The sequence below is a fragment of the Bubalus bubalis genome, chromosome 9, assembly GCF_019923935.1.
Source record: "Bubalus bubalis isolate 160015118507 breed Murrah chromosome 9, NDDB_SH_1, whole genome shotgun sequence".
Lineage (NCBI taxonomy): Eukaryota > Metazoa > Chordata > Mammalia > Artiodactyla > Bovidae > Bubalus > Bubalus bubalis.
In genome coordinates, this window is record NC_059165.1 from 14,177,033 (window position 1) to 14,202,512 (window position 25,480).

At 39.9% G+C, this 25,480-nt stretch overlaps 1 protein-coding gene across 4 annotated transcripts in view; it reads right to left on the minus strand.

The window, feature by feature from the left end:
• LOC102393847 (leucyl and cystinyl aminopeptidase) overlaps positions 1–25,480 on the minus strand; it is a 104,185-nt gene that overhangs the window by 29,969 nt on the left and 48,736 nt on the right. For all 4 annotated transcript variants that reach the window (XM_006064453.4, XM_044947285.2, XM_006064452.4 and 1 more), the window contains 7 exons: positions 24,169–24,300; positions 12,697–12,817; positions 11,748–11,902; positions 10,043–10,156; positions 7,808–7,942; positions 2,742–2,873; positions 232–392 (listed from right to left, as the gene is read on the minus strand). In XM_006064453.4, the coding sequence (XP_006064515.1) occupies positions 232–392; positions 2,742–2,873; positions 7,808–7,942; positions 10,043–10,156; positions 11,748–11,902; positions 12,697–12,817; positions 24,169–24,300 (950 nt within the window). The remainder of the gene's footprint in view (positions 1–231; positions 393–2,741; positions 2,874–7,807; positions 7,943–10,042; positions 10,157–11,747; positions 11,903–12,696; positions 12,818–24,168; positions 24,301–25,480) is intronic.

Here is a 25,480-nt window from a genome sequence, read left to right on the forward strand (position 1 = left end):
ATGATCCAACGAATATTGGCAATTTGATCTCTGGATCTTCCGCGTTTTCTAAACGCAGCTCGTACATTTGGAAATTCTCGGTTCGTGTACTGCTGAAGCCTAGCTTGAAGGATCTGGAGCACCACCTTACTAGCATGTGAAGTGAATGCAGCTGTACAGCAGTCTGCACGTTCTTTGGCACTGCCCTTTTTTGGCACTAAAGAGATAGCAGGAGAGACAGTGGGTTCTCACCTTGCATCTGAAGGCTGAATTTCAGGCTTAACGTTCAAAGAGAATCTTTCCTGTTGTACCAGAATTTGCTTTCCTTTTCTCTGAACAGTCACTAAAGGAAATCCTTTCTGCAGGGTCCAGGTTCTCATCATTTTCTTTACATCTAGTGTTTTGTTTGTGAACTACGGAAAGAAGAATAGATTATTTTTCTCAGAGATAAAGAGTCTAAAAAGTTTATAGTATCTTTCCCTCTTTCTCTACCACAATGCACCCATGCTGAGTTGAATTTACATTTCTACTCTAGGTAAATGAGCAATTGCTAAAAAGAAAGTAACCTGGACTAGAAATAAGTGAAAACTAAAGACAGTGAGAGAGGCAGCATATGTTGAAAAAGGCAGCACAGATGCTATAAACCAACTATAGGTACATTAAAATCCCTAAGAAGGGATAAGCACTCTTTCAGGTCACAATACTACTGTTTAGAAGGTTTGCCTAAGGATACATAGGCGAGAAATTAGAAACACTACTTTTATTCCTGTTTGTCAGCTAGATCCAGAGTTCTCTTTATTCACAAGACCCTCTGCTTTTACAAAATGGTGTGAAAGTGAAAGTCACTCAGTTGTGTCCGACTCTTTGCGACCCCATGGACTGACTGTACAGTCCATGGAATTCTCCAGGCCAGAATACTGGAGTGGGTAGCTGTTCCCTTCTCCAGGGGAATCTTCCCAACTCAAGGATCAAACCCAGGTCTCCTGCATTGCAGGCCGATTCTTTACCATCTGAGCCACCAGGGAAGCCCATTACAAATGGTAAAGCTTATCTTTTTAAGAGTTCATCCTGTGGGAGGGCCCTAGAATGGGAGCAGCAGCTGCTGCAGAGGAGTGAAATATAAACAGGTCGGCTGCCCAGAGTTTAGGTCTCTCCAGAAAACAGTGGTGCACGTTTTTCCAAGCACATAGTCCTTTCTCCACAAAATACATGAATTGATCTATAAATCTAGAATCCAGTGTCAGAGGTTCACAGGCCCTCTAAAGCTTACTGTCCCTAGGACATCTGGTATCAATGATTAAGAAGCAATTTTTGAAGCAGGTGAGTTACATTTATGATTCAAATTATTTTTCTAGATTACATATGGATTTGAATTGCAAGCAACTCAAATCATCAAGCACTTAAAATGGTACAATCATTTGGTAATATCATGCCACTATGACTGGCCTTACCTCAGTTGACATACACCTACTTATTTAAAGCCAGAAAGGATGGAGCAAATCTTTCTAAATGCACTGTGATACTAACCTTACATGTTCAATGGCTCTGATCTATTTCTTTCTGGACAAGGGGTTGGGAAGAAAACAAAACTGCCCCAAAGCAAGGCACTTCTGGGTCTTTGAAACAGAATTGAAATGAAGAGGCCAGTGCATAATTTGATGCTGATGCTGAAACATGTGAGGATAATATTAGGGGCTAGGTCAGGACAGGAAAGCACCATGATGCAAAAGCTGAAGTCAGTGAGGAAGGCAGAAATATATTCTAACTGGCAGGAGATAATACATTGAGTACAGAGTAAATAATGTGGCTTTCAGTTGAAATACTACTACATGATAAGAAGAAAAATGATCATTTAGAAGCAACTCTTAGGTGATAAGGACTGATCCTTCTTCTCAAAGAGAACTGAGACAGTAGGGAAGATATATCTTCTGGGAAAAGGGTTAACAACTAGAAGGTTCCAAATTTCAGATAAAGCGAGGAAGCAGAGAGCATATGGAAAAGCTTCAGAGCAGGGGTTCTTCACCCAGAATCCAGAAAACTTTGAAACTGTGTGTGACATCTTGCATCTTTGTGGATTTTGGGGCGAATATGTCTATAACTTTCATCAAATGTTCAGATATGTCTGTGATCTTCCAAAACATGAAAAACCATTGATCTCGATGAGGGTAACAAATTCAAAGGCTTATAAAGGCTACGCAGTCAGCATGTGTGCGTGTGATGCAAGCTGAGTTCAGGCACTGTTACAAAGCATAGCTTCTAACTAATGACACTACTTGTTAGAATCCATAGGCACAACCAAATCCAAGCAGCAAAATGATCCGAGGGCAGAACTCAGCGATGGTCGCCAGACTGGGACACGTCATCTGTAACACGTTAGTGGCGTATGGCCACCAAAGACAGGAGGAGTCACAGGGCAAAGTATAGAGCAAAAAATTCACGAATGGAAGGCAGAAAAACAGCAAAAACATTAGGAAAGAGAACTGTCCTACAAGGTAGGAACAGAGATTAAGATATAGACTAAACATGCTTATATAAGGCCTCATGCAATTTTTTCTTTTTGGCAATTAAGCCTAGTACTTCCATTTCATGACTTTTAATTCTGTGCTTTTACTCATAAACATTTATACACTAAGTTCCATTCCTCTTTCTCTTAAAAACTGTCCTTGGTACCATAGCTTATTTACATACCTGACAAAAATATTAAATACAAGAACCCCTCTCTTCTTACTTCAAGAGCTAAATAAAATATCCAGGTCACTTACCTCGTTAAAACTATCCCACAGGTCATCACTGTGAATGGATGTATAGCTATGATTATGCAGGTAAAGAATAATGGCATGTTGAAATATATCTTCACTAAGGTAAGTTTTCAGCATCAACAGTAGGGAAGCTCCCTATTCCAAAAAAGAAAAAAAAGAAAAGTGAAAAATGGACAAAAATAATAGAATACAATAAGATTATAGAAATAAGAACCTAAAATTAAAAATACAATCATTCTAAGCAAACACTTTAATAACCCAGTTATAATTCGCTGTTATTTTGTTTCATGTAACCAGTTGTGGACTATGGCCAAATTGTCTTAAAAATTATTTTAAAGAATTTTAGAAAGAACTAATTCTTTAAAAATTATTTTAAAGAAGTTGAAAAATAAAAATACCTATGTGCACTAATTCTTCTATGTGCCATTTTGTGTAGTCTATCGATTCCTTGATGTTTCAGTGTTAATGTTAAAAAGTTAAGTGTTTATACATATATTTTTAACTTTAAAAATTGCTGAATTTTCTGTGGCATCCCCACCCCTACCCCCTGTGCTTGAAGTCCCAGCTGACTTCATGGGCACATTGCTGAACTCTCAAAAGTCTCTTTGCTAGACAGTACATTAATTTCCAGTTTTAAGGTGTCAAATTTCTGAAGTATCCAAGATCTCTCTTCTTCTTGCAGAGTCACTTCAAATATGTTCGGAACATATGAATGTGTATATAGGTAGTAAGCACACAGTAATAATTCATAGTCACACATGGAACTATTAAGGCCACGCTATATTATGATGCATGTCACCATCCCCAGTTTTAAAACAGCAACCACCTCCTCCACATTCAAAAGCAATTTATATCACACTTCCTGCATCTGCTATAGAGATGTATTTATTTCCTCTTCTAGACTGTAAGCTAATTATGGAAAAACTGAAGCTAGGAGCTCAACTCCTATGACTAAAATGCCTACTACATAGAAGGCACTCAAATGCAAAAAAATTCCGAATGACTGAATTTCTGATAAAAAATGTAGCAATGTTAAGTCATCAAGATTACAAGATACATATAACTGAACTTAATACTTATTACTCTCTTATTTTTGTATCACACTTCAGTGGTACTTGTATAAATTTAAATAGTCATTCTTGTGCCCAATAGTCCCCCCTCTCTTCTGCATCACTAATGTTTCCTCTCTACTGTAACACTGCAACACTCCATTTGGGAAAAAAAAAAACAAAACACCCAGCAGTTCTCATTTTAAACAGAAGACGTGCTTCCTTTCCTTAACCTCACGCCTCCTCCAGTTATCACCGTATTACTCATCCCTCCTTCAGGAAGTCAGTTCTTCAAAAGAGCTGTCTGCATTTGCCATGTTCATTTGCTCTGTTTCCATTTCCTCTTGAGCCATCTTCCACCCATCATCACTCCACTGGAAGTGGTTTTATGAAGGCCACTGGTGAGCCTTACGGTGTCAAACCAATGTCAATTCTCAGGCTCACCCACGAGCAGCATTTGATATGACCGATCACTCACTCCTCCGTGAAAGTCATCCTGCCCTTGGCTTTGGCACGTCACTCCTGATTCCCCCCCTGTGCACTGGGCATCCCTCTCTCTCTCTTTTGCTGCATCCTCCTTATCTTCTCAAGGACTAACTTTTAGTGTCCCTGGCATTTAATCTTCAGACGTGTTTTCTTCTCTAAAGTCACTTTCTTGTTGATCTTCTCAACCACAGGGGTTTTACATGACCCCCAAATTTATATATCTAACCAGACTTTGCTTCAATTCCAGGCTCATATCCAATTACATGCCTATTTCCACTTATGCGCCTTAAACTTACTCAAAAATTGACCTTTTTTTCCTTCTTGTCCTAAATATACTCTTCCAATAATCTCATTTCAACAAATAAAAACTCCATTTTTCCAGCTGTTCAGGCAAAAATTTTGAAGTCATCCTCGACTACTCTCTTAACTCGACATCTAATCCATTAGCAAATTCTACTGGACTAAACTTCACAGTACATTTCAAAACCAAACATGGCTTATCACGCTCACTACTATCACCTTTATCCGTGTCACCATTTCCTTGCTACTGGTCTATTACAACAACCTCCTAACTAGTCACCTTGATTGCACGTGATGTTGAAGGCTGACTTATTCCAAAAATGAATAAACCATACGATGGTACTCCTCTCTTCAGATGGCTTTCATTCCACTGAGCATAAAATCAAGGTCCTTATCAAATCTAATAAGATGATCTACAATGATCTGGCCCCTTATAATCCTTCTCACTTCCTCTACTATTTTCCCTTGCATTTATTCCTCTCCAGACACCCTGGCTCCTTGCTGGTGCTTAAACACGCCAACCAATCTTCATCTCAAGTTGTGTGGGTCCCCAAAACAAGTCCCAGATATGGTAGAAGGACTCACAGGACCAGGACTGAGTACACAGTCATATTCACCACTGTGATTTATATTACTGTGAAAGGACGTGAAGCTAAATCAGCTAAGGAAAAAGTCTCATGGGGTGAACAAGTACAAGCTTCCAAAAGTGCTCTGCAGGATGCGCTTAATTCTCCAAGCGACCACTTGTGACAACACGTATGAAATCCTGGCTATCGGGGGAGTTCCTCAGGGACTCAGTACCCATGATTTTTACTGGGGGCCAGTCATGCAAGTATCTTCTGCCTAGCAAGGACCAAAATTCCAGACTCCCAGAAGGAAAGCAGATATTTACCATAAACCACACTGTTCGCAGTGTGGGCACAGTGAGTCATTCTTAGCAGGGAATGGTGAGAACTCTCCCCAAATCCAATCTGCCAGGAATTAGCCAAGGTCAAGCCTCACAATAATGCCTTTCGAAGGACAGCAGTCTCAGGCCTACTATGCTACCGATGTCTGCACACAAGCCCTGTGCACTGGTTACACCCTCTGCCTGGGACATTTTCCCCCTAGAAGTCCACACGGCTCGTTCCCTCACATCCTCCAGATGGTATTCAAATATCACCTTATCAGTGGTCTTCCCCAGCCATCGTATACAAAGCAGCCTTTCCCTTGTCATTCTCATTTTCCTTACTGTGCTTCATTTTCATATTCACACTAACCACCAACACAGTATCTTTCATTCATTTGTATTATGTATGTCCCTATCTCTGAGCCCAGAAATGGAAGCTCCATGGTACAAGCGACATAGTCTGCCTTCTTTCCTGATCTATTCCCGGCACCTAGGAAAACACCAGGTACATGGTTGGTGCTTCTATAATTTGATAAATGACTGAATTATCATAAGGCAACATGCATCAGAATTAGGCTTAAAGATTATGAAGATCAAATAGAGTATGTCTGCCAAACACATGACTTACTGTCAAACACTGACACTTCTTCTTATACACAATTATCCAGTGAACTATTTTTCTCAATTCTGTGGATGGGACATTTGCCAGATTCCCAATTCTGAAATAGTACTTACCATACTGACAGGCATAAGGTATGTTATGGAAGCAACATGCTCAGAAGACACTGAATTCTAGGTTTGGAGGATGGGGGTCAGAGACAGAAAGAGCTCTATAACAAGATATCCTGAAATAACTGTTCTGTGTAAGAAAAGAATTGCAAGTTGTAAAATTTTCTTTATTGGTAGCACCAGTATGGGCTTTAAAAATCACAACCCATAGCAGTAGCTCTAATTGGAATATATTCATATAGCTAACTGTACTCCTGATTTCCTCATTTTATAACAGTACTACCATTCTCCCTGCCAGTCAGGCTTGAACCTGGAAAACATTTCTGCCTCCTTCTTCACCTGCTTTGACCTATCACTAAGTCCTTTAAACATTTCCCTCTGCCCAGGGGTTTTTTCACACCCATCAGTTTCCTTCCACTATCACTACCACTCCTAATTTTAAACTTTTACCATTTCATGCTTCAACTTCAGCAGCAATTTCCTGATTTTAGGTCTCTCTCCATTTAAATCTATTTTGTAAACTGAAGCAAGTTAATTTTCCTAGTCACTTGAATCTCAAAGCCATTCCTCTATTTAAAAATCTTTTAAAGCTTCCCACTGATTATAGAAAAAGTCCAGATTCCTGATGGCATTCAGGACCTTCTACAACTGAGATCCAACCTACCTTTCTCATCTTTCCCTACCCTACATGTGGCTTCCACTGCAAACATTTACCCCCTAAACAAAAATTCCCTGCCCATTAGTATTACTGACTCTTTTTTGCAGACCTCATCATGCCACTCTTGCCCTATTCTATTGTTCCCATTGCTCTTTACCTATATGTTTTTCCTATTATTTAGTTTCCATGTTCTTCCAAGAAATTTCTCTCCATGATCCCAGGCAAAAATACTCTGTACCATTCCCTTAGCACACATTCTTTCTTACTGCTTCACAAGTACTCTCTACCTAAATTCTGCGTTTCTTGATGACATGAACTGTAACTCATATGCTTTGTATATCTTCTTCTCTGTTCAGGATGGGAATTCAATTGATTGATCTTAATCTGGTAACCAGACTAAGGAGGCAAGTAAGCTATAAAATTCAGCCCTCCTTCCCTACACAAATGTGATACCCGCCTCTCCTATTCTCTGACTTCCGATGATCCTAATCAGGTCTTTAAATTTCTGTTTTTGCTTTACTTCCATACCTGGAGTCTACGTTTCTAATTCTACAAGAGAATCTTTGATTCGTAAAAAATCTCCTTTTGTTTACCTGTTTTGGCAGTTCTGACTTTGGAACACACTTCAGTCCTGAATAACACAGCCAAAGGCTTAGAGCCTCCCCTGGACATATTCTACCTGTAGATCTGGACAGTGATCCAACTTTAAAAGATACATTACTATAAGATCTGGTTAACTAGCCAGAATACTAGTTAGAGAACTTAAGAGACAGAGAAAGAAAGAAAAACCTAGATCAAGTTAAGATCCAGATTTAAGTAGAAGCAAACATCTTAAAAATTTAACGGGAAAATTGAAAATAATATTGTTTAATCTTTAAAATAATCTAAATCAGGCAGCTTGCTTACGTATGAAATTAATTTGTAACCCACTCCAGGTACTTTTTGTGCATGGCAATACCTTAAAATAGGAAAGAGAATCAAACATTTCTTCAATCTGTTCTGAAGACTCAACAGATGATGATGATATTGGATGGGATGAATTCAACGAATCTTTTTTCATGGTTTTAAATCGAGCATCTAAGAAATCTTCATACTACAAAAAATGAAACAGAATAAAGAAACTATGAACAGTATTAAAGACAGAGGCAAGTTTAGTAATTATTGATAGGAATTAGACTAATTACTGTTTAAGGTCATTATACCTTAACCCATATACCCACCCTGGCAGGGAGCCCTGGCCACTGCCCCCCACCCACCCCCCCCCCCCGCCCCCAACCCCAGCCCGGGCCCAGGCCTGAAGGAGCTGTTCTCTGCCCACCACCTTTTGCCCAGGGAGCAAAGCCATAGGGGCAGGGCCGCCCCGCAGGCCTGGGGGAGGTGGGGCTAGCTTGGGTGGCCTCCCTAGACATTGCCCTGTGGGGGAGGGGTCAGTTTGCTCTCAGTCTGTGACTGTCTGAGTGGGGGGCGAGGGGGGTTGGCCAGGGGCTTGTCCCCACCACCCCCGTGGGTCTCAGGGAGGCCGGGTGCGACCTCATCTTTCTCATGGTGCTATCCCTGGTGCTACTGGGGTGTGGGGGGTCTCTCCCCTCCCCCACACCAGAATGGGATATGTTGGGGGGTTGGAAGCACTTGAACTTTTTATTTTATTTTATTAAAACGTTGTTATAAGCAAAAAAAAAAAAAAAAAAATCAACTAGCTTCACTAAACTTTAGAAATAATCTGTTGAAGATATAGGAAGAGTGTGACATTTATGCATATTCCTTAAATTTGAAAATAAAATTACAACTTCCACAAAAATCAGTGTTTCCTAAACAACAGCACAAGGATAAATTAAGAGTTTATTACTAAAGCGACCATATGCTAAATCCAGATGTTCAAATGATTATTTAAAAATGGCTAGTGAATATTTGTAAAATAAAACCTTAAATTAAAAAAAAAAAAGGAACTGCTCCTTAAGTTGATTTCTCATACATTATCCAGCTTTTCTATTGAGATAATATACATTTCCCTCGACTGAGGCTATTCTTAAGTAAAATATAAGTCTTAAACAGAAAGAAATCTGAGAGTTCAACAGATGAGTTCCTCTAGAATATATACTAAAAGCTTTTCAACATTCTGGGCACCACCATGTGGTGAAACTGTATATCTCTTTGTTTAATTAAGAACCATACCCAGATTTACATTACTTTGCTTATTAATATTCTAGCTTAAACTGAGTTCATTTTACCATTTGAAATCTCTGAATAGGCCCTACACAAAAATTTCAAACTGAAAGCTCTGAGAGTACTCGTCTTTTGAAGCAATTTTGCATCATACACTCAAGAAGCTTAATAGAAAGTCACAGAATTCCACAGTAGAAAGGGATCCTTATACTCTTCCATTTACTGCTTATTAATACTGCTGAATTATTCGGCAGTATCTGTCATATCTGACCTGAGCTGTGTGCTGTGCGCTTAGTTGCTCAGTTGTGTCCGACTCATTGCAACCCCATGGACTACAGCCCACCAGGCTCCTTTGTCCATGGGGATTCTCCAGGCAAGAATTCTGGAGTGGGTTGCCATGCCCTCCTCCCATATACGACCTAGTATGTCCAAATCTCTCTAAGGAGAAGAAACATCTCCGGAGAGTCTAAGAACACAGTAACAACATTATCACGCTCTCCGTAAAAGAATGGGGTTCCACGTCTTTGAAACGGGCACAAAATATGGTTTGGACCTAAAAAGAGCAAATTATTTGTCTGTATCAACATGTGTATCACTGTTGTAAGAATGATCACAGTGATAATAGATAGCATTGCCACAAAATGTCTTAATTTCTAATCTATAAGTAGGATAAAAAGTTTTGTTTTGAAAAAAAAAAAAAAATGTTTTTCAACTCTATTTAAATTCCTTAAAGCAGAAGGGCCACATCTATGAAACACAGAATTTAGCAAAACAATTTAAAATGTTCATCTTAATGACAAAGTCTAAAGTAATTTCACATAATTTCTGCTTTCTGAAATACATCAGTAACAAAAAGCACAATTTCACTGTCAAATCTCAAGAGGTATAGAGATCAGTAACATGGGTCAGTTTTACTGTATTTTTCTAAAATATTTTCATTGCTCCAAATGCATGGAAAATACATGTCCAGTATGATTGGACTATTTTACTTCCTGGCATTCACAGTAGGCCTAACAAACAGCGTACTTACACTGGAGAGCTCTCCGAATATTTTTTCCAAAGAGAAATACTCCATGAATGTAGCAAAACCTTCATTTAGCCATACATCATTCCACCACTGCATTGTTACCAGATTACCAAACCACTGCGGGGAAAGAACAAACAACTAACCAACTTCACATTCTCAAGAATTTTCTATTAATTGAATTGTCAGATTTATCACCTATAACCAGATTACAACTACTTAAAAGTATACTTATTGTAGTTCAAACAAACTATATTCAACTTTAAGTCTTAGAAATAAATTGTATTTGCAATATAAATTTACTTTAAAAGTAAAACTGCATACATTGAATAAATTCACTTTTAAAGTAAAATTATAAATTTAACATTTTACCTTAAATAAAACAAACAAAGACAACTGGCTTATTTATCAGTTTAACATACATGCTGTATACTAGGTAGACAAAAACTGTTTTTAGTCACCTCATTAAAACATTTCCTCGATAAATTCCTCTACTTTCTAGTGTCAACTTAGTAATATTATTTTCCATCATGTCTACAATCATCATGACAACCAAAAAATGAACGTCTATATGAGGGATGTTCCTATAGTCAGAGAGCCTGGACTGCATGTTTCTCCTGTCACCACTTTGAGTATTTACATGATTCAAAACAGAATTCAAACAACATTCCCTAAGAAATTTGGCATGCATACAAATAAAATCAGAAAGACTTTTAAATGGCTTTTTTCCATGAAGTAATAAGAAGAAGGAAAAAGAAGATGAGACACCCCTAAAAAAATGCATCTCAAAAATCCCTGAAATAAAGCGTGGTTAATAAAAAGTGTGCAGTTCAGTCACTGTAGCCAAGGGCTCGGCTCAAACCAACAGCAAAATGGTAAGATTATTAGGTGCTGAAACAAAGCACTATGGAGAATCACAAAAGCATATTTTCAAAGATTAATATCTTAAAAACCTCTTTCAGAAGAAGATGACTTCTAAGTCGTAAAGAAGTACAAGGGAAACACTCCTGCCGTGGTGATGGCCGGCCCCAGGAATAGCAGACCTGGAGCAGATCCCCGAAAAAACAGTGTGTCTACACGCGTAACTGTAAGTGTAAATAAGCACTCGCTTCATAAGCCAGCCTGTCACAAAGTCCTCACGAGGCTGGGCGCGCTGTGGACTGTGGCTGAGGTCAATCAGCCAGAGCACACCCCACTCTCGCCTACCTCCTCCCACCGTTGCGACACCCCGACTAACCCACCCTGATGAACACCGCATCGAGGGCACGAGAGGGACCAGGTACTGGGGAAGAAAGAGTGAGGGTCATGCACCCATATAATTTTCCTTCCTTTTCTCTACATCATACCGAGTACCTTCCCACTCCCAAATTAAGAACCCAGTTTTTAGCAGGAGACAAAACGGTAAATCTAGTCCTGACTACTATAGTCCAAGGAGAAGAGGCATGCAACTCAGGGAAACTTTCTTCCCCATCAAGTTATAAAATGTAAGAGAGATAAAGGAAGTCAAAATGCTTGATAAACTGTAAAATCCTATAACAACTGTTAGACAACATTTTTATCCAAAAATTTAAGTTTGTGTTAAAAAAAAAAGCACCATTGTATTATGAAAGAATATAAAGCTGAATTATTATTAGCATCTCAATGTATTCTAAAACTCCAGGACATGAAACAGACCACAGGTGTGAGATATAACAGCCTTGGTTGCCGATACCTGATGGGCCAGCTCGTGAGCGATGATTTTAGTAACCAGCTTTCTATCTGCCACTGAAGAAGTATTAGCATCATACAGAAGTGTCTCTTCTCGGAAGGTGAGCAAACCCCAGTTTTCCATTGCTCCTGCTTCAAAGTCAGGAATAGCCACCAAGTCTGGATATAACAGGAAAGAAGTGGTCAACTCTCCTCCATCTAAGGCACTCCCTAGTTAAATCCAAGTATTTTACCCACTGGTCTATCAGTAAGGTCACTGTATCAGTAAGTTCATTTTAAATACTCCTAGGAAAAGGAAATGGCAACCCACTCCAGTGTTCTTGCCTGGAGAATCCCAGGGATGGGGTCGCACAGAGTCGGACACGACTGAAGCGACTTAGCAGCAGATGCAGGGAAAGGAAACTTTCTAGCTCATATGCTCCTTACCTACCTGTCAGCTGAGAAGATCTGATCAACCACCTATAGAGTCACTGTTGCTCTGTCCCTTAGCAAGAGAAGGGAGATCTAATTCCTTCACAGTGAAGAACTTTTCAGAACAAGGAGGACAGAAGGCAGGGCCAACGCTCTTCCAGCTAAAATCAGCACCCTGTTGAATGACACTGAAGTACTCTTCCTTTCCTGAGCTCTCATTACTCCTATTATTATTTGAATTAGGAATTTCTTAGGAAATTGGAATTAGTCCAACTCCAGGTTAAGCCCTAAGCAAATCCCTACTTACACAGCACCTTTGAAACAGTCCCATAAACTTCTAAATGCTTTAAGCTACACATTCAGACGTATCTATGGAATCTAAATAATCTTAACAAATACAAACAATTCTTAAAGCAAACAATTAACAGAGTTTCTTGGTTTCCCTTTGAAATAACTTTGGCAAAAGTTCTTTCTGAAAAAATTTGCAACCTAAATCTAAGTTATTATTGTTAATGAAATCGGAGGCATTGTTGAATTCTTACCCAATTTCTTTAGTGGGTATTGAATTTCAAAGTAGCTTTGATAAAAGTCAAGAAGCTTCACAGTTGTTTCCAAGGCATGGTGAACTTGACCAATCTTTTCTGGGACAGCATATATAGAAACCTGAAAGGGAAGAGGTATGATGTAAGGACGGGTACAATTAAAATGGCATGATATCAAGTGGACACTGTCAAGATTAGCATACGTGAGACTACACAGAGGTATGAGAGATTTCTCAGGCCGGAAATTCTTGCTTCTAGTTCTTTTAACCCCTAGAGGACGTAGCAAGTCATTTCTATACATACAACAATGTTCAAAAAAACTTACTGATTCCTTTTTTAAAATTTTTTTCAAATACAAATTTATTTTAATTGGAGGCTAATTACTTTACAATATTGTATTGGTTTTGCCATACTGATTCTTTTTTTTTTAAACTAACATCATATCCAAACTATTTTGCCTCATATAGCAGTTATAAACATCTGCTCTTCCTCCTATTACCCACAGCTGCCCCTCCTTGTCTATGAGCTGCACACTGTGAATTATCCGAAGGGCAAAACTAAATTTTCATCCTTTTAGTACCAACGCAGTGCCTGGCATCGTGCAGGCATTCAATGCAGAGAAGTCAGAGCTTACAAGAGAGTTATTTCTAACATGGACACCTGAGACAGAAACGGCACACTGGCTGAAACTGCCCTGAGCCCACCCACGAGAGAGCAGCACATTCTCCTTCAGTCAGCATGGCACGGCCAGGTTTCCTTTCAGCCTTGGCACTGCTTACTTTTTTTTTTCACGCTGTTGGCTTGTACCCAGCAGAGTGAAAAACTCTCAGTGAGTGGCTCACAGTAACGAACACTGCTGTATTTAAAACGGATGGCCAACAAGGCTGCACTGTAGAGCACAGGGAACTCTCGGCGTGACGTGGCAGCCTGGATGGGAGGGGAGTCTGGGGGGGCAGGGGCACAGCTACATATGCACGGCTGCCCCTCTGCTGTCCACCTGAAACCACCACAGCACTGTGAACCACACGCCAGCACAGAAGAAACACTTCCATTAAAAAAAAAAGGTACACCCTTTAAAAAATTAAAAAACAAACAACCAATGAAAAGGATAACAGGATTCATGCCCATGAATCCAGGGCACGTGCTCCAGGGAAGATGCAGCTGCCCACGTTACTAAATTGTTATTCTTTCTTTTCCGATTAAGTGTGTAAGTTACACATTTGGTGTAACTGACTGTACCTGTCTTATCAGTGAGCATCAAAAGGCAAAAGTTGAGTAATTACATTAAGAGTAATAGGTTTTAAAAAGCAGTATTTACTGTTTTCAATTTATTGAAAGAAACAAGTCCTCTGTACTGAAGTCGGTAAAGCAGGATATGGGGAAGACATAGCAGAAGATAAAAACCTCAAAAATAAAGATCTTGGCAGGTGGGAAAAGGAGACCTATGGATTAATTGAGCATTTGGAAAAAATACACTGGTGAACTCGAACCACAAATTAAAATAAAGACTAAAAATAGCCTTTCATTAAAGCACTGAAAAACAGGCAACAATTTCTAAGAGGTCATAATTTCAGCCACTTTATGTGGGGCCTTAGTCTATCGAACATATGCATTAATTACAGAAACATGGAGGTAACATGGCATAAAAATTAAATTTGGCAAAACCAATACAATATTGTAAAGTTTAAAAATAAAATTAAAAAAGAAAAGAAAAAAAGAAAAAAAAATTAAGGAAAAAAAATTTTAAGTAAACAACAAAACTAAATGTACAAGCTGTGCAGTCAGACTGCCAGGTTCCAATCTCTGCTGGTTGTGTGAACTTGAGGAGGTTTGTTAACCTCAATCTCCTTATCTATTCAAGGGTGATAAAAGTAGCTCCCATCCCCACATTAAATGAATGAATACATATAGAATTTAGGATAGCGGCTGACAGAAAACAAGTGTTCAATACAGAGTAGTTATTATCATTATTATAAATAAGAGTCCCATCAGAAGTGGCATAAAATATGTGTGAGCAGAGCGTTTGTGGCAAAAGCTACAGGAAGAATGAAGTGTTAGGACTAAAGTTAGCTCGTTTAAAATATGTTTCTCTCTTAAGGTAATTAAGAAGAAATTTAATCCCATATTATGTGGCCAAATTTGTACTTCCCCAGCCCAGCACTCAAACATCTGCATCCTTGGTACAGGGCTGTGACCACAGTTTATTGAATTCAGTCACCACCAGCCTAAGGAACACGCACGCTTCCTGCATCATTCCCCCTCTAAAGCGTTAGTGCTCGCATGTGCGCACACACACACACGTCTGAAATAGTCTTTTTAAATCTAACTACCATGATAAATGACTGTACCAAGATCACGTGGAATCTGAGGCCAGTCTTTATTACTTCTGCCTGTTCTTTCCAGGCACACATATTTTATGGAGTCAATGCAGTCATCTAGAAGATGCTGTCCTAAAAGAAGCACCACCCACATACTCCAGATTCCTCCCAAACATCCTTCTGCCACACACACCATTTGGCTCTCCCATCTCCAGGTGTGAAAGCATCTTTCATCAGAGGAAAAGTAAAGGGAGGAAAAGGGAAGTTCATATGAAACTGAAATCTGACCAAAGGATCCACTTCATCCCATTTCTGGAATACAGTGACTAGAGGAAAAAGGTAGATTGGTATTTTCTCTTTCCTTCTATTTCTCTTCCTTTAAAAAATAATGTGCTATGAATCCTCACTAAAGATAGATCATCAGGTCATTATAATTATTATCATGCCTGTTTTAAGAGCAATAGTAGTAGTAGAAATAAACCAAGAGAACAATCTAGTTCGGCAAAGAAGTTTTGTAGAATGCTTGGTAGAATGCATGTGTGCTAAGTCGTGTCTGACTCTTTGTGACCCCATGGACTGTAGCCCACCAGGCTCCTCTGTCCATAGGACTTCCCAGGCAAGAATACTGGAGAAGCTTGCCATTGCCTATTCTAGAGGATCTTCCTGACCCAAGGATCCAACCCACATCTCCTGCATTGGCAGGCAGATTCTTTACCATGGCGCCATCTAGGAGTCCTCCACCCTTGGTAAGAGCACTCTAAATACTGATAAAGGCAAGTCAACCAGTGCTCAGGCTTTAAGACTTACATCTTTCTCTGGTGGGTTCTTTGGTTGTTGTTTTTACTTTTAAGACATTTATGCTTTTTGTGTGTGTATTCAGCTGTCTGTGTCTGCAAGATCAAACTTTCTCTGCAAGATCTCTTGCTAAGACCTAGGAGATTTATAAAAGACACAAAAAATGTCCATAAAGTCTCATCAGCTCTCAGAGAAAAGGGTTAAGACTGAGGAATAACAGATTGTTAGGTTTCACTTACTCTGCTCCTTAATAAGCAAAAACCAAATAAAAGTAGAACCAGAACCAAACCTCACCCTCCCAAAAGAACAATAACATGGCCTGTAAGATTCACAAAGATAGAAAATCGAGAATATTGGAATTTTCCAATACTAAGTTTCCTGAAAAATACCAGCTTTCCTAAACAGACAGCTGAATACACACACAAAAAGCATAAATGTCTTGAAAGTAAACACAACAACCAAAAAGCCCACCAGAATGAAGTCTATCCAGAAAAACTGGTTAGATGGGACTTGGGACTCTGGGAGAATGATATCAATTATGTATAATGTCCTTAGTTGCTGGAAGGCTACTTGAGGAAATGCTGTTAGTGGAGATTTGGAATGAAGTCATGTTTCTGACTGAATAAGATAACTTCACAGGGATAATACTGTTGAAGGTTCTGTTTGAATGTTAAAGAGACATAGTGTCTACATCTGACTAACCGCCAATGGATTCTGATTCTACAAATGAGACTGGTCTGTGGTAAAAACAAAATCAGGCAATGGCAAAAACAAAACAAAAACCTCAAGGCAAACTGATAAACCTCAAGGCAGTGTATTTCAAAACTGGGCTGGAATTTTCTAGGTAATTCTGGCATTCCTGAAGGCAGACAGAGAGTTAAGGAACACTGAAGAATAGAGAGAACTGATAAAACAATTTTCTCTTTCTACAGGTCTTTGACAACATCATAGTCTTTAGCACTGAAATTTCGCAATTTCAGCTATTTGGACACCCTTTCACAATTTCAGCTATTTGGTGAGACTGACTGACATTCGTCAATAAAGCTCTACTGCCCTATTCCAGAATCCTGTGAAATAGGCCTAATGTCAAATATTCCAAAACAGAACATAGCCTAGAGATTACAGCATTTTACTGGGACAAAAATCCTTTATTAGACTCTTAGTCCGAATTTCTAATCACCATACCTACAGAAATTATTGATGTCATTTGGTGTAAGAAGCAGCACATTGTGGTAGCCAGTAAATCCTACCATTTATTCGAGGAGATTCCCCTCTGGCTCAGCGATAAAGAACCTGCCTGCAATGCAGGAGCTTCAGGAGACATGGGTTTGATCCCAGGGTCAGAAAGATCCCCTTGAGAAGGAAATGACTACCCACTCCAGCACTCGTGCCTGGAAAATCCCATGGACAGAGGAGCCTAGCAGGCCACAGTCCATGGGGTCGCAAAGAGTCAGACCCGACTGAAGTGACTTGGCATGCACACACGCATTCGCTATGTAATCTTAGGTCCATCACTCATCCTCTCTGGGACACTGTTTCCTCATCAGCAATATGAGGCTAATGCCTTCCCCTCATTTGGTTTATAAAATAAAAAGGTGTTTATAAATAAAAGCTAAAAACAACTTCTAGCACACAGTATAATTCTGCACATGCGAGATTCTTCCCCATTTCCTAATGAAACCAGAAAGTTAAGACGACTGTTGATTATTTGTATAACATTAATTTCTTCAAACCACATTTACTTCTGGGTAGCATTAAAAATTATAACGATTATTTGTGTTTACAGACAGACAGAAGAGTTTATAATATATTTGCATATAGAAAAAAAGAGAGGGGTACTTCCTCTGTGCTCTCTGCATTACTCTCGGCATTACTATCTGCCAGGAACTGGAGATTTTATAGGAATTAAAATTTTTTCATCCTTGCGAGGGCAGGCTAATATAGACAATAAGGTATTAGAGTTGTGGAAGGTGAGGTTTAGAGAACTGCAGAGCAGTCTGCCCAAGGGCATACAGCTAGAAAGCTGTATAGAGAGATCTGAGCTGAGGCAGATGCCAGGTTCCATGTTTAACCAAGTTGCTTCCAAATATATGTAAATAAAAAGCAAAAAAGTCACCTATACTACTCTTTCTCTCTCTTTCCAGCTGACCCTTGAACAATAGTGGGGTGAGGGGTAACAACCCTCCAGGTAGTTGAAAATCTGAGTATAACTTAGTCTTCTGCAGATAAGGTTCAAACTGTGGGTCATGCAGTACTATAGTATCTACTATTGAAAAAACCCCACAATAAGTGGACTTGCGCAGTTCAAACCCATGTTGTTCAAGATTCAACTGCTGTAGACAATATATACATACACACATACATATATATATGTATATATAGGTACATGGGGCTTCCCAGGTGGTGCTAGTGGTAAGGAACCCACCTGCCAATGCAGGAGACATAAGAGACGTGGGTTTGATCCCTAGGTTGGGAAGATCCCCTGGAGGAGGGCATGGCAACTCCAGTATTCTTGCCTGGAGAATCCCATGGAAAGAGGAGCCTGGTGAGCTACAGTCTAAATTGTCGCAAAGAGTTGGACATGACTGAAGCAACTTAAGCACACACGCACATATAGCTGTATATACATATATATATATACACACACATGGTATCTATCTGAGCAACGAATAATTCAGCCTGGCTAGATGAAAGAATTCCACTGGAGCAGTTGGAAATATAACTGAATTTATAAGAGGGCCTTGAATATCACAAAATGATGAGTTTGAATGTAATTCTACAGGCAGTAACATAACTGCCATTTATTTATTGTGATGAGAAGACTTAAGATGAACTCTTCTGGCAACTTTCAAATATGTATACAGGTATGGTTAACTACAGCCACCATCCTGTGCCTTAGATCCCCAGCACTTATTCACCTTATAACTGGAAGTTTGGGCCTTTTGACCAGCATTTCCCCATCTCCCCCAGCTCTCAGGCCTTGGCAACCACCAGTCTACTGCTTCCATGAGTTCAGTTTTAGATTCCACACATAAATGAGGTCCTACAGTCTTTATGTCTGACTTATCTCACTTTGCATAATGCCCTCAAGGTCCATCCATGTTGTCCCAAAGGGCAAAATTTCCTTCCCTGTCATGGCTGAACAACATTCCATCATATGTATTATAAATATATACTCATCTTTATCCATCCATGCACAGACACTTAGACTGTTATTATTGTGAATAATAGTATTATTGTTAGTAATGCTGCAACAAACAAGCAAGTGCAGACATCTCTTTAAGATCCTGTTTTGATATATATCCTGAGGATTGCTGTATCATATGATGGTACTGTTTTTTAATTTTTAGAGGAACACACATATTGTTTTCCTTAGTGGCCGCACCAATTTACATTCCCATAAACACTGCACAAGGATTCCGTTTCCTCTACATCCTTATCAACTTGTTACTTGTCATCTGGTTTTTATTATTTTAATTGGAGGCTAATTACTTTACAATATTGTGGTGGCTTTTGCCATACATTGACCTGACTCAGCCACAGGTGTACACGTGTTCCCCATCCTGAACCCCTATCCCACCTCCCTCCCCATCCCATCCCTCAGGGTCATCCCAGTGCACCAGCCCTCAGCACCCTGTCTCATGCATTGAACCTGGACTGGCGATCTGTTTCACATATGATAATATACATGTTTCAATGCTATTCTCTCAAATAATCCCACCTCACCTTGTCCCGCAGAGCCCAAAAGACTGTTCTTTATATCTGTGTCTCTTTTGCTGTCTCGCATATAGGGTCATCATTACCATCTTTCTAAATTCCATATATATGCATTAATATACTGTATTGGTATTTTTCTTTCTGATTTACTTCACTCTGTACAATAGGCTCCAATTTCATCCACCTCATTAGAACTGACTCAAAAGCATTCTTTTTAATAGCCAAGTAACATTCCATTGTGTATATGGGCCACATCTTTCTTATCCATTCATCTGCCAATGGACATCTAAGGTGCTTCCATGTCCTAGCTATTATAAACAGTACTGCAACGAACATTGGGGTATACATGTCTCTTTCAATTCTGGTTTCCTTGGTGTGTACGCCCAGCAGTGGGACTGCTGGGTCATATGGCAGTTCCGTTTCCAGTTTTTTGAGGAATCTCCACACTGTTCTCTATAGTGACTGTACTAGTTTGCATTCCCACCAACAGTGTAAGAGGGTTCCCTTTTCTCCACACCCTCTCCAGCATTTATTGCTTGTAGACTTTTTGATAGCAGCCATTCTGACCAGCCGGAGAAGGCGATGGCACCCCACTCCAGTACTCTTGCCTGGAAAATCCCATGGATGGAGAGCCTGATGGGCTGCAGTCCATGGGGTCGCAAAGAGTCGGACACGACTGGGTGACTTCACTTTCACTTTTCACTTTCATGTATTGGAGGAGGAAATGGCAACCCACTCCAGTGTTCTTGCCTGGAGAATCCCAGGGACGGGGGAGCCTGGTGGGCTGCTGTCTATGGGGTCGCAGGGAGTCGGACACGACTGAAGCGACTTAGCAGCAGCAGCAGCAGCAGCAGCATTCTGACCAGCGTGACATGGTACCTCATTGTGGTGTTGATTTGCATTTCTCTGACAATGAGTGATGCTGAGCATTTTTTCATGTGTTTGTTAGCCATCTGTATGTCTTCTTTGGAGCAATGTCTGTCATCTGTTTTTGATGGCAGTCATTCTTGCAGGTGTGAGGTGGTACCTCACTGAGGTTTTGATTTGCATTTTCCCTCCTATTAGTGATGCTGAGCACCTTTTCAGACATCTGTTGGTCATCTGTATATCTTCTTTGGAAAACTCTGCTCATTTTTTAACCAGATCATTTGTATTTTTTCCACTGAGTTCTATGAGTTCTTTATATACTTTGAATATTAATCCCCACCTGATATATTGAAAGTGTTGAAAGTGAAAGTTGCTCAGTCGTGTCCGACTCTTTGCGACCCCACAGACTATACAGTCCATGGAATTCTCCAGGCCAGAATACTGGAGTGGGTAGCTGTTCCCTTCTTCAGGGGATCTTCCAAACCCAGAGGTCGAACCCAGGTCTCCCGCATTGCAGGCGGATTCTTTACCATCTGAGCCACCAGGGAAGCTCAAGAATACTGGAGTGGGTAGCCTATCCCTTCTCTAGGGGATCTTCTCCACCCAGGAACAGAACTGGTGTCTCCTGCATCGCACAGATTCTTTACCAGCTGAGCTACCAGGGAAACCCTATCAGATATATGCTATCTGATATTTTCCTCCAATCCACGGGTTGCCTTTTTATTTTGCTGTTTCTTTTGTAGTGAAGAAGCTTTTCAGTTTAAGATATTCCCACTTGTTGATTCTGGCTTTTGTTGAATGTGCTCTGGTATCATATACAAAAAAATTATTGCCAAGACCCATGTCATGGAGCTTTTTCTCTATGTTTTCTTCTAGGACTTTCACACTTTCAGACCTACAGTTAAGTCTTTAATTCATTTCCAGTTAATTTTTGTGGGTGGTGAGAGACAAGGATCCACTTTCATTTTTCTGGATGTGATGATCCATTTTTCCCAGCACTATTTATTGAGGAGACTACCATTTACCCTGTGAGTACTTCTGACTCTCTTGTCTAATATTAGTTGACCATATTTGCAGGAGTTTACTTTTGGCTTCTTGATTCTGTTCCATTGGTCTGTGTGTCTCATTTTATGCCAGTATCATACTCTTTTGAATACCATGCATGAGATTTTGGTTACTTTATTTTTGTAACCATTTTGAAATCAGAAAGTGTGATACCTTCAACTTTGTTCTTTTTTCTCAAAATTCCTCTAGCTATTTGAGGTCTCTGTGGTTCCATAAAACTTTAGGATTTCTTCCTATTTCTGTGAAAAATTACATTGGAATTCTATTGCATTGAATCTATAGATTTTTTAAAAAAAAATCATTTAGTAGAATTCACCAGAGAAACTGATTCGATCCTGGACTTTTCTTTGTTGGGATGTTTTTGATTGTTAATTGAATCTGTCTTTACATTATTCATGTTTTTTTTTTTTTAATGTCTTCATGATTTAGTCTTGGCAGACTGCATATTCCTAGGAATGTGTCCATTTTTCCTAGATTATCCAATTTCTTAGCCTATAATTATTCATGGTAGGTTCTTATGATCCATTGTATTTCTGTATCAAGTGGAATGTCTCCTTTTCATTTCTGATTTTGAGGCTTGTTTTTATTAGTTAGTTGAGCTAAAAGTTTGTCAATTTCATTTATCTTTCTAAAATCCAACTCTCAGTTTTACCTTTTCTCCTTTTCTTCAGGTATCTATTTCATTTATCTGCTCTGATCTTTGTTTATTTCCTTCCTTCTGCTAACTTTGGGCTTAGATTGTTATTCTTTTTTCTAGTTTCTTAAGGTGCAAAGTTAGGTTGTTTGAGATTTTTCTTTTTACTTGGTGTAGGCATTTATCAATCTAAATTTCCCTTTTAGAACTGCTTTCGATACATGCCATATAATAAATATACCACTACATTACTCTATTAGAGCATTCTGAGTTTTACTATGTAATTACCTTTACCAGTGTGTTCTACATTTTCATGTTTTCATGTTACTAAGTAGTGTCCATTCAATTCAGCTGCAAGCACTCCTTTCAGCAGTTCTTGTAAGGCAGGTCTAGTGGTAAGGGGTTCTCTCTGCCTTTTTTCCATATGGAAAAGTCTTTCTCACTTCATCATTTCTGAAGTGTAACTTTGCTGGACAGAGTATTTTTGGTTGGCAGTTTCTTTTTTCCTTCCCTTTCCTTTTTCAGAGGTTTTTGGTATGCTACAAGCTTCATTGACTTAGATATCCAAATTTCTCCTCAGATGTGGTAAATTTTCAGCAATTTTTTTTTTTAATGTAACTTTCTGCCCACTGCTTGTTATGTTCTCCTTCTGAAACCCCAATAATTCACAAATTGTTTCTTCTGATGGTGTCCCACAGATCATGCAGGCTTTCGTCACTCTTTTTCCTTTGTTCTGACCAGATAATATAAAACTCCCTGTCTTCTAACTCACAAATTCTTTTTCTTGCTTGATCCATTCTGCTGTTGATGCTCTCTCTGTATTGCAATTATCATTTCATTCATTGTATTTTTCAGACTGAGAATTTTTTTTTTTAATGATTTCAATATCTTTGTTAAACTTCTCATTTTGTTCATGTATTATTTCTTGATTTAATCGAATTGCCTTTTTCTATTTTCTGGTAGTTCATAGTTTCCCTGGAACAGCTAATCTGAAGTCTTCATTGAGTAAATGGCAGATTTCCACGTCTTTGGTACTGGTTACTGGAAGATGACTGTGACCCTTTGGTGGTACGGTGTTTCCTTAAATCGTTGCATTAGTGTTTTCACATCTGAAACAGCAGTCACCTTCTCTGGTCTTTCCTGATTGTTCTCTCCAATGCATCTAAACTTGTATGCTTTGCTCCAAAAGTGTACTAGAACTTTTCTGCTAGAAACGTGGACTTCCACAAAGTCTCTATTATCCACGCATAATTGTCTAAGACTGTTTTACAGAGCTCCCAGAACACAGCCAAAGGGACCACAGTAATTGTGTGGGTCACAACAGGGTCCACAGCCAGGACTGAGGTCTGTATGCTGAGACCTAATGCACGAGAGGGCAAGGCTCCTCTCAGGTTCTTAGGAATAGAGTGCTGGACCCCACATCTTCCACAAGGGCATTTCTGTCCATTGATAGATGCCAAATTGTTGTTCCTGGGGCGGGGGAGCAGACAGGGATGAAAGAGGGACATCTTATCAAGCCATTATGTGTGTGCATGTCACTCAAATGTCCGATTCTTTGCAATCCCATAGACTGTAATGTGCCAGGCTTTTCTGTCCATGGAATCCTCCAGGTAAGAGTCCTGGAGTGGGTAGCCACTCCCTTCTCCAGGAGACCCTCCTGACCCAGGGATCAAACCCAGGTCTTCCACATTGCAGGCAATTCTTTACTACCTGAGTCACCAGGAAAGTCCCTATCCAGCCACAATGCTGCCACTTATTTTAAATCTAAATAGTCACATAAAACTAGTGACCAGCATACTGTACAGCTCAGTTCTAGAGGCTTTATTGCCTTTACATATTGCCTTACTGAAATTCTCTTAACTAAGTAAAATTCAAAGGAACTTAAAAATCACTGATTTTTTTAGGTATCCAAATAGTAAATAACCACTAAGTAAAAGTAACAGTTCTGGCATAAAATGTCAGAGTGGTGAATCAAAAGCTTGTGTTTCTTCACAAAGCAGCTGCCAGATATCATGAAAGGATCCCTCTCCACCTCTTATAAACAGGTTTCTAAGACAACTGCCGTGACATACGTACCAGGGTTCCGTTTACGTCCTGACTCAGATTCTTCATCTCGCCCACAATGAAAGCAACCAGGTAAGTGCTCATCTTCACGCTCTCAAAAAACTCATCCTGAACAAGTCCGTCTTCCAGCACGACTGATGACTTCTACAAGCAAAGCGGAAAACAACAGTTCTGTAACTATGGGGATACGCGGGGGTGACATATAAACTGGGCAACTGAAAACTCTAATAGGAAATACGTAGTGAAGATGCAGGCCTATTTTAATCTCTCAGCACAAGTTTCTAAACAGTACAGATCTCAGCCTCAGCCTGCTCTACCTTCCTTCATCTTGAGGACTTATTAAGTGCAGTAAAATCCTTAAGACGCTCTTAGTTTCAAACCATGGCTTTAAATAAATGTAAGTTAGAGAAGTGACAGTGGCTCTGTGTCTCCCCTTTAAAACACCACCGAAGACAAAAAGCCTTCCTCGTGATCTGAGAATACGCCATTCTACTGCTGCAAAAATCATACATTCACACGAGGAGGAGCTACAGCTGGTTAATCCCTCCAAATGACCTGAAATGGCTTCATAAAGGACTGTGCTGATGACCAGAAGAAGGCTACAGGATCAAAGGTGAGAAGTCACTACAGAAGTCTGCAGTAGACACAAGATGAGGGAACGTGTGCAACCTTGCAGGATTTGCCAGCCATGAATTTAAAATGTTTTAGGTTCCTAGGCAAGTAAGCACTCCATCTCTCTTAAAGAAAGATTAAGGTGAAGAGTTAAGGTGAGGAGCAGAGCTGCTGAAGTGACGTCCTTGTTGAAGGACAGACCATGTCCTCTTCTGGACTCAAGGGCTGACTCTACAATCAGTTAGATGTTGCTGCTCCTCCCCACCCCCCGCCCCCAGCCACAGGGGTTCTGAGAAGCTTCTATCCAGCTGCATACAGCTCTCAGGTGTCCCAAGTGTTAGCTGCTTAGTCAAGCATACTGGAGTGGGTTGCCGTTTCCTTCTCCAGTGCAGGAAAGTGAAAAGTGAAAGTGAAGTCGCTCAGTCATGTCCGACTCTTTGCAACCCCATGGACTGTAGCCCACCAGGCTTCTCTGTCCACAGGATTTTTCCAGGCAAGAATACTGCAGTGGGTTGCCATTCCCTTCTCCAGGGGATCCTCCCAACCCAGGGATTGAACCCAGGTCTCCAGCATTGCAGGCAGATTACCATCTGAGCCACCAGGTAACAAAAGGACCCTCTGAGTTCTGTTCAGTGTAAAAATAATTCTGTCTGGTTTCATTCCCACTACCTCCCATGTGGAGCTCACAGCCAAGAAAGACATCCACGTTCTT